This window comes from Schistocerca gregaria, chromosome 7, assembly GCF_023897955.1.
Source record: "Schistocerca gregaria isolate iqSchGreg1 chromosome 7, iqSchGreg1.2, whole genome shotgun sequence".
Lineage (NCBI taxonomy): Eukaryota > Metazoa > Arthropoda > Insecta > Orthoptera > Acrididae > Schistocerca > Schistocerca gregaria.
The window spans coordinates 65190463-65205701 of NC_064926.1; the positions used below are offsets into that span (position 1 = coordinate 65190463).

A 15239-nucleotide genomic window follows, 5' to 3' on the forward strand; every position below is an offset into this window, starting at 1 on the left:
ATCTCCACATCTAACACTTCCCTGGTGTCTATATTCATGGCAGTCACTACTCCATTCACAGAAGTATGTCCTCTTTTCCGCCAACTTCCATCAAGTGCAACTGCAATATCCGAACATCCATCATTTTCTCCCACTGCTTTCCTAGCAGCCAGTTTCATGCTTTCCTCACTGACCTCACATACTGCTTTCTCTAATATTGCAGTCACTTTTTCAAATTTATTTGCTGGTTGATGGTAGTTCATCACTGAACAAAATGTTCTCCCTGTAGCCATGCCCTTGCCAATGTATCGTAAGGCATAAACTAATCTAATTTTGATTTCTTAAGAGCTACTTCTATCTGGTTTTGAAGAACTCATAAATGAAATCACAGCTGGGCATTTAGTGCAAATTAAATCCAAAGCAATTGCTAGGCCTTTTCTCCCACTGGCACTCTCACAAATTGTCACACTCTGAGACTCACCACACTGTCTATATCATACAAATTTAGATACTACATCTGATAATATTCTCAAATTTATAATAACATTACTGTGTTACTGCACCCCTTGTCACTTACAGTAAATTCATTGTAAATCTCTTGAAATGGTGAGAGCTTCTTTGATGGTACACATGTTGAAGAATTACAATTAGAAACATCGTTGCCAGACGACATAACCTATTGTACAGAAAGCTTTATAAACTTGTTTCCTCTAAACTGTCGTTTCTTGAAAATGCCTTTACATTTCGTCATCTTCAATAAACACAACAAAACACACATAAACAAGCACTGCAAACACACGTATAACAACTACTCACAATCACATTTGAACAAAACTAACCGTGTGTTGTTTACAAACAGCAGAAACAAAAGAATACCGGCTGTTGCATTACAAGGATAGCCAACACAGTCGGGAGTAAAAAAAAAAGAAAAAACCCTAACGTGTAATGTAGAGGATATAAAGATCTAAAATATATGCAGAAAAATGGGTGTTGCATATAAACAAATGTGGTAGGAAAATGCTCTTTAAATGCTCGAAGAAAAATTTTTTCAGCAAAATCCTTTTCAGAGTACTTAAATAAAACCTTAATCTATCGGAATATGATGAAAACCGAAAACCGAGTTTTTTTTCGACCTGAACCACAGTGTGGTCCCCTTAAATGAAAGCAGATGTAAGTATTAAACCTGTAAATATTAGAAGTTTAATTTAAATTCATGTACATAATTTTACTGTTTATTCGCTGAGGATCCTTAAAATTAATGAAACTGAAGTTTTTCTAATTACATTTTTCTAATGTGTTTATCTGACAAGTTCCACGCCCAGGAGGATCCCGTCTTTTATGGGTCTATAGAAAGAATAATTGATCTAATCTAATCTTTCAACTAGAGCTCCCACTTTTGTTCTCACACAACTGCACTTGGAGGCTATTTTCTTGAACGAACATCTTACACGGTCACTGCAAGCTAAAGGCAAAATGAGCAAAAAGAGGCTGTCCAGCGACGAGTAATTTTCAAGTTCAAGGTTTTTATACAGGTTTTTTCCAATTTTCTCAAGGCAAATATTTCTCCATGTTGATTTTTTATTAAATTTGAGACTAAAACATCCTATTTTCAAAGCTTTATACTGATAACTATTAGATTATGCATAATTATTTACAAATTATTACTTTAGCAGTACAAATTACAGACACACCACACTCAGTTGCCTAAGACTGCAGATGTGTGAGTTGTGTTAGCATGAGAGAGAGAGAGAGAGAGAGAGAGAGAGAGAGAGAGAGAGAGAGAGAGTCCTCTAATTTTGACAAAGGCCTTAATGGCTGAAAGCTTAATTTGTGACAGTCTTTTTGCCATGCCTACACACACACACACACACACACACACACACACACACAAATATGCAACTTATACACACATGACCACAGTCTCTGGCAGTTGAAGCCACAGTACAAGCAGCAGCACATGAGGGAAGAGGCAACTGGGTGGGGGTAAGGAGGAGCCTGGAGCGGGAAGAGGGAGGCATAGTAGGGTAGGGGTGATGGTCAGTAAAGCGCTGCTGGGGAGCATGCAGTGGTGAAAGGTTGGGGCAGCTAAGTACAGTCTGGAGGGTAGACGGAGTCCTTTTCAAAGTTCTCACATTTTGCCACAGTCACAGTCAATCATGCAGGACTAGTTAAAGATATTATCTCCTCCTCCCACCCCCTACAGCAGAAACACTTTATTGTCACCATCCTCACCAATCAGAGTCAACCTCAGAACAATGACAAACCCTGCCTGACTCAGTTCACTCCTCCATCCAACTGCGAACCACCCCAAATGCCTCTAAATCACCCCCTGTTAACCTGCTTAATTTCTTAACCTCAAATGTTGCCTTATCACCATTCCCCAAATCCCTCAACATGCAAACTAACCTTACATCCACCAAAAGAACCACAGTCCACCTCCTAAAAACTGTTGCCAACCTTATAATCCTACCTGCTGACAAAGGCTCCACCATTGTTGTTTTGAACCACAAGGATTACCCAGAAAAAGGACTCTGCCAGCTGTCAGATACATCCACCTAAAAACCCTGACACAGTGGCCCCATTTCAGAAATCCAGCAAGATCTCCAGTCTCTGCTCAAATCCTTAGGCTCATCCCAGAACCTCTCCCTGGAGTTCATCTCTCTCCACAACCATACCACTCCCTGAACTAGAACATGTTTCCAAAAGCCCATAAAGACAACCACCCACGACATCCCATTGTGGCAAGTTATTGCGTGCCCACTGAAAGACTCTCTGCTCTCCTAGACCAACACCTTCAGCCTATTACCCGCAACCTGCCCTCCTATGTAAAACGTAACAACCATTCTATCCAACGACTCTCCACAGTTTATGTTCCTTTACTACACAGTGCCCTGCTTGTCACTATTGATGCCACCTCCCTTTAAACTAACATCCCTAACACCCATGGCCTTACCGCTCTTGAACACCTTTCCCAATGCGCGACTGATTCCAAACCAACAACCTCCTTCCTAGTCACCATGACCAACTACATCCTCACCCACAATTACCTACAAACAAATCAGGGGTAAAGCTATGGGTACAGCATGACACCATCCTATGCCAACCCTTTCATGGGCCACCTAGAGGAATCCTTGCTAAACACTCAGAATTCTAAACCCCTTCCCCAGTTCAGATTCACTAATGACTTAGTGATCTGGATTGAAGGTGAAGACACCCCATCCACATTCCTCCAGAACCTCAACACCCTCTCTCCCGTCTGCTTCACTTGCTTGGTGCTACTCATCAGACAGCAACCACCAATCGCATACCAAGAAGTCGCTTGGTGGTGCTCCCACAGAGCCTAGCCACCTGTGGCAGTCGCATCTGCAGTTATGAGTGGTCCCTCTCAAAATATACCGAGGGTATCAGTGAAGACTTTAGATATCATAATTACCCTCCCAACCCTGCATGAAAAATCTCCCATGCCTTATCTTCCCAGTCACCCACCATATAGTTCCATTCCATCCTGGATTTCCCATTGTTTAAATACTATATACTGATTTACAAGCCATAAAATTACAAAATAATAAATTACAAATTCTCTGTTCACTAATATATATACATTGTAACTTGCCGATTAAAGGGAACAAACTGCAGAAATTTGTTATCATAAAAATGAGAAAACCATTTCTTTAAATTTTCTATGTCTGCCAGAATCTGCGAAGCTTCACACACCATAAGAGTATGTGCTCTTTCTGTTTCTAATTCTTTCATTTCAGCTTGTTTTCAATTGTTCAATTATCATTCTTCCCTTTCTCTTTCGCCTTCCTTCACCTTATATTACATATCGTCTTTGTGCAAAAAATGTGCATTGCGAAAACAGTTTATAATACTTTTGTGATGTTGAAATAGACAATTCTGTTTGCATCCTGGACTGCACCATTTATTTATCTTTGAGTAATAATGTATTTTTCCTATTTTATTTTAAGCTATTATTTCAGCGTTTACAGAAAAGCCTCGGCCACCTGAAACAATTCTGTATAAGATTATTAAACTAATTTGCACAAAATCCCGGAATTTTGGACATGCTTTGAAGGGCTTTGAAGAGAATTTGATTACATTAATCCAGATTTCATCAAGATTATTTTCACTTTTCTTATAACATTTCATCTCATCTTCAATTCTTTTATCTCTGTAGATCTCAAAAAATTCAACCCTGACATGGTCTGCCTTTGAATCCAACATTCCTCCATTTGATACCAAAATTTCGGGACATATTGTCAATCTTCTTTAAGCTACTTCCCAGATTTAATGCAATTTCTGGATTCAAGCAGGAAATCACATGTGGTTAAGTCATTTTTGAGCGATGATCTTTCTTGTAACTTCTCTACTGTGCCAGTTATGCATGTTTTCCTTTAGCAACAATATTTCCTCTTGAGATACAGTTCTAATTTTTTTTCAGAACACTTTTTGTAGCAAAAACCGGATTGAAGTGTGTAAATGTAATGAGATTCTTTACATCCTTTAAGCCGACTTTCATTCCAGGTGTTTTTGCTTTTTAAGACATCTGGCTTCACAAATTGCTGCAACAAAATGTCCATAACATTATGTATTACATCATACAGAAATAGAGCCATCAAGATATCACTCTGAAAACAAAGTAAAAATGGTTCTAATAAGTGTGCTGTTGGGTTGAAGAATATAGGTTTAGGAGCTAGCAATTTGTCACTGGCAGCTTCAGAAACAACTCTGAAACTTAATGACTGAGGAATAGTTTTCAATTTATCTCAGTAACGTTATGTTCGAATATGGTCAAGAATTTCTAGAGCTTTTCAGCTGCTCTGACAATTTCGACTCATCTTGTTCCACAAAATGACTTAGTAAAAGATTAAGATCGAGTTATCTCAGTGTATAGTGACCATCATGCAGGTGAATCATGAAATAAATAATAAAGCACTTTTAAAAATGATTCAATTCCCCAATTAGGTTTGGATATGCCTGTTTTGACAGTGCCACGTAATACATGAAAGCTGCAGTTACCAATTTGTAGCAGTTGTCGACAACTGACGTATCCTTTTGGTTCCTTGTTAAAGTCATTCAAAAGTAAAATTCACATTTAGTCCATCCATTGACAATTGCATCCCCCCTCCCCAGCCCAACATCTTTGAGCAAATCATTTGCCCTTGTACATCTCAGAAAAACATAATCTAAGCAACATGTTCTTGTTCATGATTTATCATTGAAAACAGTATTCGTACTTCCATCAAATAAGAGAACATATTAATTGAGATTTTTCCTGATAGCCTGGTTATAAGTACACTTTTTCCCGGGCAAAAGCACAGTTTTTCATGGGTGAAAGTACAATTATTATCAGTGAAAGTACTTTATTCCAAATTAAATGAAAATATACTTTCCATTGGACCTGTAAAACTATTTGATTGTTCAAACAGTGAAGGTTTTATACACTGGCATACAACTTCCAACACTTTAGGAAATGAAACATACGTACGTACGTACGTACGTGTGTGTGTGTGTGTGTGTGTGTGTGTGTGTGTGTGTGTGGAGGAGGAGGGGAGGGGAGGGGGGTTGAGTTTTAGGAAGATCTTTGATGTGCGCCAACACTTAATTTTTTTCCAGGTTGTGTGGTTAGGCAGGATCCTAGGAGCAAGCTGAATATTTCTGAAAAGCTCAAATGTAAATTTCACTGAAAATTTCATGTGTTTCCTGGCTGGATACAGTTTTAGTCACAGTAACGAGTCATTGTGCTAACATCGGATCACCAATCGGTATTATGTGTATAACATATAGATTCCCCTTTGAAGATTCTAATGCTATCTGATATATCACAGATGGTTTAAGCTGATAATATAACAATATAGGTATGGTACCAAAAACTTTTTTAAGCAATTAAGTTTTTTAAACAAAATTTAAGGTTTTTCCCCCCCAATTTTGAAAATTTACAGATTACTAAACTTTCATCTTCCAATGAGTTAGCAAAAATTGTTAAATTCTTCTCCATGTCCCTTAGTTTCACTGTATCAGAATGTATTTTGCTAACCACGTATTTGCGCCAATAGTCTCTACCACCACATGCAATTGAAAAAACTCGTCTACATATACTACAAAATGTGCATGAATCAGATTTGAAGGAGCACAGTAAATGTGGCTATTCTTTCCTAAATTTTTCAATAATTCTTGGTTTCATAACTGTGTCCCTAATCCTGGACTGCACCATATGTTTATCTTTGAGTAATAATGTCTTTTTCCTGTTTTATTTTAAACTATTATTCCAGAGTTGACAGAAAAGCCTCGGCCACCAGAAACAGTTCCATATAAGATACAGTCAGGACACACATTTTGCAGCACTAGAAATCACTACATTGTTTATTTCAAAATCTTTTCTACTTATTTTCTGAATACACACTTAGTCTGCACTAGAAAAGCATTCTGTGTCAATTTGTTTATGATAAATGGAATAAATGCTTGTTAATATGTCACACACATACACATTATTCACTCAACAGAGCTCGATTCCTATTTGCCGTCACAACAAAACAAAGACACCTGCATGGGAGTGCTCCAGGAAGATTAACAGTAATCTGTCCTCTCTGAAAAATGGACAACACAATATTAATTTTAGGAGAGAAGACACAAGTAACCATTGACACATTCTTCAAACACCTGTGAAGATAGGACTACACAGATGATGTTATGGCATATGAAGTTGAGTGACTGTAGGAGGATACAAGATGACTTGGACAAAATTTCTAGTTAGTGTGGTGAATGACAGCTAACTCTAAACATAGAAAAATGGAAGTTAATGCAGATGAATAGGAAAAACAAGCACACAATGTTCGGATACAGCATCAGTAGTTGCCTGCTTGACACAGTCAAGCTGCGTAAATATCTGGGCCAAACACTGCAAAGCGATATGAAATTGAAGAACCATCTGAGGAATGTGTTAGGAAAGGCGAATGGTCAAGTTCAGTTTATTGGGAGAATTTTAGGAATGTGTGGTAGGAGACTGCATATTGGACACTAGTGTAACCTATTCTTGAGTTCTGCTTGAGTGTTTAGGATCTGCACCTGGTCAGAATAAAAGAAGACATCAAAGCAATTCAGAGGCAGGCTGCTAGATTTGTTGCCGGTAGGTTTGAACAACATGCACGTGTTATTGAGATGCATTGGGAACTCAAATTCGGATTTCTGGAGGGAAGGTGATGTTCTTCCCAAGGAACACTCTTGAGAAAATTTAGAGAACTGGTATTTGAAGCTGACTGCAGAATGATTCTGTTGCCTTCAATATACATTGCATGAAAGTAAGATAGAAGAAATTAGGGCACATATGGAGGTATAAGGGCAATCGTTTTTCCCTCATTCTGTTTGCATGTGGAACAGGAAAGGAAATGACTAGTAGTGGTACACAGTACCCTATGCCATGTGCCATAACGTGGATTACAGAGTATTGATGTTGATGTATGCAGTGTTGTGTAATTAGTTCAGTTAGGTTAATATGTATAGTATACTAAGAATTTTAACAATGAAAATCTATATTGCCAGTAGTGATTCACTAATGGGAATAAGCAAAATGAACGATGCTCCAGTCAATCAAAGGGTGTGTACACATACAAGAAAAAAAAATTCTTGTATTTTTCTTGGATTTCTCAGTTAAAAATACAGTTTTTCTCAGTTTTAATATGCTCTTTTCTGTCTTAAGTGGAAATACACTTTCCCTCAGAGCTATAAAACTTGTCAATCCTTTGAATAGTGAAGGATTTATACACTGCCATGGAACTTACCGGCATTTTAGGAAATGCAGCCCAGTAAAAAAAAAAAGTGCTTTAGACAGATCTTTGACGGGTGGCAACATTTACATTGCATATTTTTGTATTAGTAAAGTTCAAACACAAATTCCACTAATTACAGCTATGTAGCTTCCTCAGAAGTGAAATTAAAATTGCAACACACTCTTGTCAGCCAATCATAGCTCGTGTCACGCTATCTCTCTAGCCAATGACAGCAGATATTCAGAGCATAGCAGCCTATTACAACATCACTGTTAAAATATGGGACACACAAACAGAAAAAGTTAATGGTTTAAATTATTATAATTATTATACAAACAGTACAAGAACAACTAAGCTTTTAAAATATTATTGGTCATCAAAAATATTTTGCATTTTTTTCTGAAGATGTGGTTAAACAGGATCTTCAGAGTACATCTCATTTTGCAGCATCTGAATCTTTCTGGCAACCACAATTAAAAATTTCACTGTTTTACACCAAACCTTTCACAACTTCCCACTATTTTTTGTAAGATAATTACACTTTCTGTCACTGGTTTTGCAAAATTTGTAATCTATGAAAGACTGTAACAAATATGAAAGTAACCTCGAAATTTTCTCTCTTTTAGCATTTGTTAGCCTTTTAAAATATATCAAATGCAAATGTGCGATTAAAATGTTAAATAACGGCATAAATGACTGGTCTTCTCGGCCCAAAATCTTCTAAGTCGCTGGTCCTCAGTGTTTTGAAGGCGAGTCTAATGTTCTGTGATTTGCGAAATTCATTGCACATTCTCACACGTAACATAATTCATCTTGGGTAAAAGAATTTTTACTTTGAAAGTAATGCTTCACAAATCAACATTCACAATATTTTCCTGCAACCTCTTAGAAATGTAAACAGTTGTAACATCACGCTCATCTAAACGAGACCCACAAGTTTGTTATTATGAAGTACTGCATAGTCTTTGGCACATTTTGTTGTCGACAGACGCTTGTGTGTGCACCGAGTTTTTTTGTTGTTTGTAAATGGTGCATTTTCTTTGCAACAGAAGTTTTTATTTTGGTGTTATTCTCTCCTTTATGTTTTATTGCTACGCTATTTTTCTGCAGTAGCAGATTAAAGTCAAATTCTTTGTTAGGGTATCAGTTCTCCCAGCCATAATTACAAAAATTTTACCAAAAACTAAAACAATGAAAAATTCAGGAATTCTCAGACTTTTCCTGGGTTTCTCCCAGATGAAAAAATTCCCAGGTTTTTCCCAGAACATATAAACCCTGTATTAAGCACATCTGTGTAAACACTGCCTCTCTTTGTGAATAAATAAAATTGTTAATTTAAAGGAAGGTCAGTGTTGACCATAATATTGATGGTTTATTGATAGCAAAATCGATTTTCAATCACATAGTGATCATCTTCAGTGCTGGAAGTTGATCACAATGTGATTGAAAATTGATTTTGCTATCAATAAATCATCCATATTATGGCCAACGCTGACCTTCCTTTTAATTTAACATATATGGTCGTTGTGCACACAGCACTCCATGGAGTCGTCAATTAAATAAAATTGTCACATGCCAGGTTTGTATTTATTAAGTTGTTTTTATTTACTTAAATTGTTTTAGGCTGTGGTGTCCGTCTATTAGCCAGATATTTTATGTGTACATAATGTTATGTTTTATGTGTTACATAATAATATTGATATTGTTACGAAAAGTGAAATTGAACATAAACAGTATACGCAAATGGATAAAAAGTCAACTCAAATTGAAGTTAAATGCCGATATCTGAATCTTTCAGATACATTCCTAAAATGTGCGTTCACAGTTTGGAGGCTCATGTCACATAATATACCTGCATTCCAATTGGCTGTTGGCTAACCGTATTTACTCGAATCTAAGCTGCACCTGAGAAATGAGACTCGAAATCAAGGAAAAAAAATAATTTTCAGAATCTACGCCGCATCTGAAATCTGAGACTTAAAATTCAAGGGGTGAGAAAAGTTTTAGGCCACACCTCCAAATCGAAACGAAGTTGGTCCATTGTAATATGAGACACAATTTAGGTCAAATGAATGACGATACAGCTACAGTAGTTTGGTTCGAGATGTAAGCTTAGCAGTAAACTTTACCAGGTAGCCATTGCTAAGCATCAGGCATCCGTCCGTATTTATACAGGTACCCTTCCTGTTTCATGTGCTTTGTCTGGTTTGAATTGATTGCTTATTTTTCTTTGATCAGATGAGTGCCATTCTCTTTGTTATAGGTGTTACGTCACTCTAAGCTGAAAATGCATTACTGTACTGTGTCATGCACTGTTTGTCGCATTCTGGTAATGAGTGTTTACGGCCCTGTCACCACTCGCGGCATGGCTTGCTTTTGTACACACTACCGCCGCTTACAATTAAAAAGAAGAAGAAGAGTAGGAGAGAGAGAGAGAGAGAGAGAGAGAGAGAGAGAGAGAGAGAGAGAGAGAGAGAGAGAGGAATCGTCTAATTAGCGAAAAATGGCAAGAGACTGCTATTTGTTGTTACTAACAATGCTGCTTTCTTTGACAATGATCAACAACAACCAAATAATAGACTGCATGTGATAGAAGATGTTCTGAACGAGAGTTTAGCGAAACATTTTCTCCGTTTGAAAATCTTCGCAGATGCCTCTTTCGTACATAACATTCTGCAAAGAAATTATAGTAATCTTAGATTTAAAAATCTAGTCAATTGCTGTGCTTCATTTCTGACTGTATCACTATTAGTAAGAATAATACGAATATAAACATGAGATGATATGTATATTCTTCCGCATTTGCCATTGTCTCATTCTAGTTTTGTAGTCTATTGGGCAGACAGGATTTAAATGATAGCAGCAAACACAAAACAATATATGGCAACATGTTTATATTCGTATTATTCTTATGGTGAAGAGAATACTGCATTTGTTTCACAATTCATAAAAGTTCTTATTAGCAACCATCTCTTCTCACATGTAGAAAAAATTCAGAACGTAGAGTTGGCCATATTGACAAACATCCCTAACAGTCTTGCCAGTCGGATTTTCGTAGTACATTTAAATGCTGCAACATTCGAAGATGAACAATACGGAATTTGTATTTACTTCGTTGGATAATGTACGAAAATGCAGTGGCCGAAAATCTGGTCGGAGAAAAATTCTCGTCTTCCACATTTTTTTTAAAAAAAAGTTATTTACTGATGCAGGGGTTTTGGCATCAGTATTTATCTTTGTGCTTGCAAAGCATGCCTGTGAAGCACTACATATATTCGACGGCAGAAGTTAGTTGTGGCGGCACCTACCAACATTTTTCAGAACTTCCGCTTACTTTGCACTCGATTCTAACCTGCATGCGGTTTTTTGGATTACAAAAACCGGAAAAATAGTGCAGCTTAGATTCGAGTAAATACGGCAAGTGTAGACTCCAGCAGCTTAGATGTTGCCAATGTCGCTATATTTGAAATATTTTTGTTTTTGTACACTGTGGCATAATTTTCAGTTTCTGGGTGTGCTATTCCCAATGTATTCTCAAAAAGTCACGTTGTGAATTATAGTTCATTGGTATAGCATCTCAGAAAGCGTGGCATTTCGTGATTACATAACATGCCAAATGGACTACTTTTAATTACGCATTTTCACCACTGAAAAAAATCAAATCATTACCAAATTCATATTTTTTGGTACTACATATTCCTACTCATGATGTTCAAAATCTGGGGTCCTTTCAAAAACGTACTTACAAGATTCTATTGTAATGCTCTCTAAGAAAGTTAACTGAAAGCTACAACGAATGACTTACTCATGAGTAGTGTACTCAGATATAACAAGATCTCACAGTGTCAGAGATCCGGTCAATCCATTCTAGACTGAAATAAACGAAAATTTTTGCATCATAGGGCAAATTTTTTCATCTGATGACATTTCACTGATGGACCTGTCAGTTTAAACTGATGCTGTCACCAGTTATCAAGCCTGGTGTCACAGCATGAACAACGCTGAAATGCTGTATTTTAGCTACGGAGGGCAATCATTAAGTTTATGGCTTTAGTAAAATGAGTAAAAACCCAAAGAAGGCAACTGATGTCTGATGTGTCAGGGAGGACGAAATGACATGCCACTGTGCGGATAAATGTTCTTGAAGTGTCACTGAAGTGAGGCATAGTCTGGGGAAGGTTACAAAGGAGAAGCAGGTCACTCTGGTCCCAAGATGAGAGGGATTCACCTGCTGTGACTACTTTTTACAATTTAAACAAGTATCTAGTTGTAACATCATATTAATAAGGAAACACTAAGTTCAGGTTGGTTATAGACATTTAAAAAGATCTAGATGCAAGAGATTTGTGCACTTTGGAAAACACTCAGATTCTGTAATAAAACATTAGAATCTTAGTTTCCACTACAAGCAGTGTAACCTATTTCTTGCTTACTTTTTTAATGTGTCCTATAATAACTGTTATTCTGAATTGCTGAAATTAAACAATGAATGTTACCTACCTTGCTGAGGAACATAATCACGGCTGTTGGAAACAGGCACAGTTAATTCTCGTTTATGAGCTGATGGAGGACCAAGCAAATCTCTACTCATGTGGGCTGATGAAGGAGCCCAAGAATTTCTCTTGTCACCACTGCAACCCACACACACACATGCCCTGTAAATAAAATATGAAGTAAAACTAATTTGCACACAACAAACCAATGGAAAATCCAGGATGAAATTATAATGTGAATATTAAAATAGACTGCTACCCACCACATCGAGGATGAGTTGTACAGCAGACAAGCACATTTAATAGAAGACTGTTTGATTCTACTATTAAATGCGACTAACTGTTGCTCACTGCCTGCTCTACGTGATGGTACCCTAATATTCAAATCAATACAAATTAAATGCAAAAAACCATAAAATATAGATCCAATGCATGACAGGGTTCCAACAACTGCGCATTAGAAATTTAAACAAACTGAACTGGAAAGAAGATATTTTTGTTCAATATTTATACAATGCAAGAAACTATTACTCAGCTGAGTGACCTCAGCATGCATCTAGATCTACATACACACTCTGCAAGCCATCATACAACATGCAGCAGAGGGTACCCCCGTGCCACTACTGGTCATTTCTTTTCCTGTTTCACTCATAAATAGAGTGATGGAAAAACGAATATTTATATGTCTCCATATGAGCTCTAATTTCTCTTACCTACATGGGTGAATGACAACTGTACATTGGCAGCAGTAGAATTATTCTTCTCTCAGCTTCAAATACCAATTATCTCAAATTTCTCAATAGTGTTCCTCGAAAAGAATGTCTCCTTCAAACCAAGGATTTCCATTTGAGTTCCCAAAGCATCTCCATAACACTTGCATGTTGTTCAAACCTACCAGTAAAAAATCTAGCAGTCAACCACTGAATTTATTTGATGTATTTCTTTAATCTGACTTGATGTGGATCTCAAACACTAAAACAGGACTCAAGAATGGGTCACATTGGTGTTACACATGCACACTCTATAAATGAGACACACATTCCTAAAATTCTCCCAATAAAATGAACTCAACCATTTACCTTCCCTGCTGCAATTGTTACACAATCATTTCATATCATATTGGTTTGCAACGTTACGCATTCTATTTAATCAATGTCAAGCAGCACACTGGTAATGCTAGTAATTGTATAGATTACATTATATTGTCAAAAACTGATTGTTTTCATTGTTATACAATACTAATGCTGTACTCCCACAGTACGAGATTGCTTTTCCTGCTTATCTGCGTTAAATTACAATTTTCTACATTTAGCTCTAACTGCTAAACTAGATATTTTGTCTAAGTCATCTTGTTTTCCCCCTACAGTCACTCAGTGATGACATCATCCCATACACCACATCATCAACAAACAGCCACAGATCATTTATGCAGATACAAAACAACAGTGGTCCTGCACATGTCTTCCTTGTCTCTGATGAACACTTGCCATTGATGACAGCACACTGGGTTCTTTTACACAAGAAGTCTTTGAGGCACTCATATATCTGGGAACCTATTCTGTACACTTGTACCTATGTGGAGCACTACGACAAATGGTTTTCAGAAATCTAGGAATATGGAATCTGCATTTGCCCTTCATTCATAGTTCAAAGGACATCATGCGAGAAGAGGGCAAACTGAGTTTCGCATGAGCGATGCTTTCTAAAATCATGCTGATTCATGGATAGAAGCTTCTCCATTTCAAGAAAAAATATTATATTTGAACTGAGAATATGTACAAGTATTCTGCAGTAAACTGTTGTTAAGGATATATGTCTGTAATTTTGCATGTCCATTGTTTTACCCTTCTTATATACAAGAGTCACCTGTGCTTTTATACAGTCGCTCAGAACTTTGCACCAGTTGAGAGATTTGCAATGATTGTAAGCTAAGTAAGGCGCCAATGCTGTAGAGTGCTCTTTGTAAAGCTGCCACACCAGGCTGGTCAACAAATGACTACATAGAAGCCTTTGCCTCACTTAGTGATTTTATATAGAACGAGAATTTTCTTGGGTTCTCAGCAAGATCTTTTTCTAGGGTATGACAAAGGTAGCAGATGTATGCTTTTTGCATTGATCTTTTTACAGACCACATATCTGTCAATTTTTGACTGCCATCATTCACGCATATTTTTAACCGAGTGTGCATCAGCCTTTGCTTCTTCAGCATTTTCTGAATTTCGATATTAACTATGGTAGTTTTTTTCCATTCTTAATCTATTTGTTTGTCATATCCTTCTCCAGGGTGATTTACAATCTATTTGAACTTTGTCAATAATATATCTCTGTCCATCAACTGGAACTATACAATGGCAATTCATCATCTAACTGGGATGCCAAAAACTGCTTGTCTGCTCTCTATAGCAGAAATACTCTCCTACCCACCACAGTATGTCCCAACAGGGCAACACATTAATTGCCTCTTTCCATCATTTCTGTGTTCACATACTGTGGAGTATCCAATGAACTTTTAATAGTGGTTTTCATTATACTGCATGTATTCAATGGCTCTCTTTATGTTTGTTATGGGACAACAGAACAAAAAAATGCTATGCATTAAATATACAATCTAGAGCTAAAGTTCTGAATGTGATTTATTTATTTAAGGGACAGCAGCAAGCAAGTACCAAGGTCTCACAAGGTGACTGTCTCAGCACTACAAACAGTCAGATGAAAATAGCTGAAGCACGAGGTACAAGAGAGAATTTTCAAGCAAATATATTGACAAGCTCATATTACAAAGGGTGTTAAAAAGTTTTGCACCGTCATCTCTATTTTTTTTATTTTTTGCAGGAGGAGAATGAAATTTTTTGTGAACATACTTGGAGCATTTAGATATAAGTTGGTATATAAAAGTATTTTCTTTTATTAATAGGTGAGCCATAATGAACTGTGCAGTACATGTCAGGTTGCAACAATGGTCAGTGATGAAGTCCCTCTTCAAGACTGGTGATGACTCTGC

At 37.0% G+C, this 15239-nt stretch overlaps 1 protein-coding gene across 12 annotated transcripts in view; it reads right to left on the reverse strand.

Moving 5' to 3' along the window:
- The window catches only part of LOC126282220 (homeodomain-interacting protein kinase 2), a 176535-nt gene that overhangs the window by 33560 nt on the left and 127736 nt on the right, over positions 1-15239 (reverse strand). For all 12 annotated transcript variants that reach the window (XM_049981775.1, XM_049981771.1, XM_049981780.1 and 9 more), the window contains one exon: positions 12246-12400. In XM_049981775.1, coding sequence (XP_049837732.1) covers positions 12246-12400 — 155 coding nt within the window. The remainder of the gene's footprint in view (positions 1-12245; positions 12401-15239) is intronic.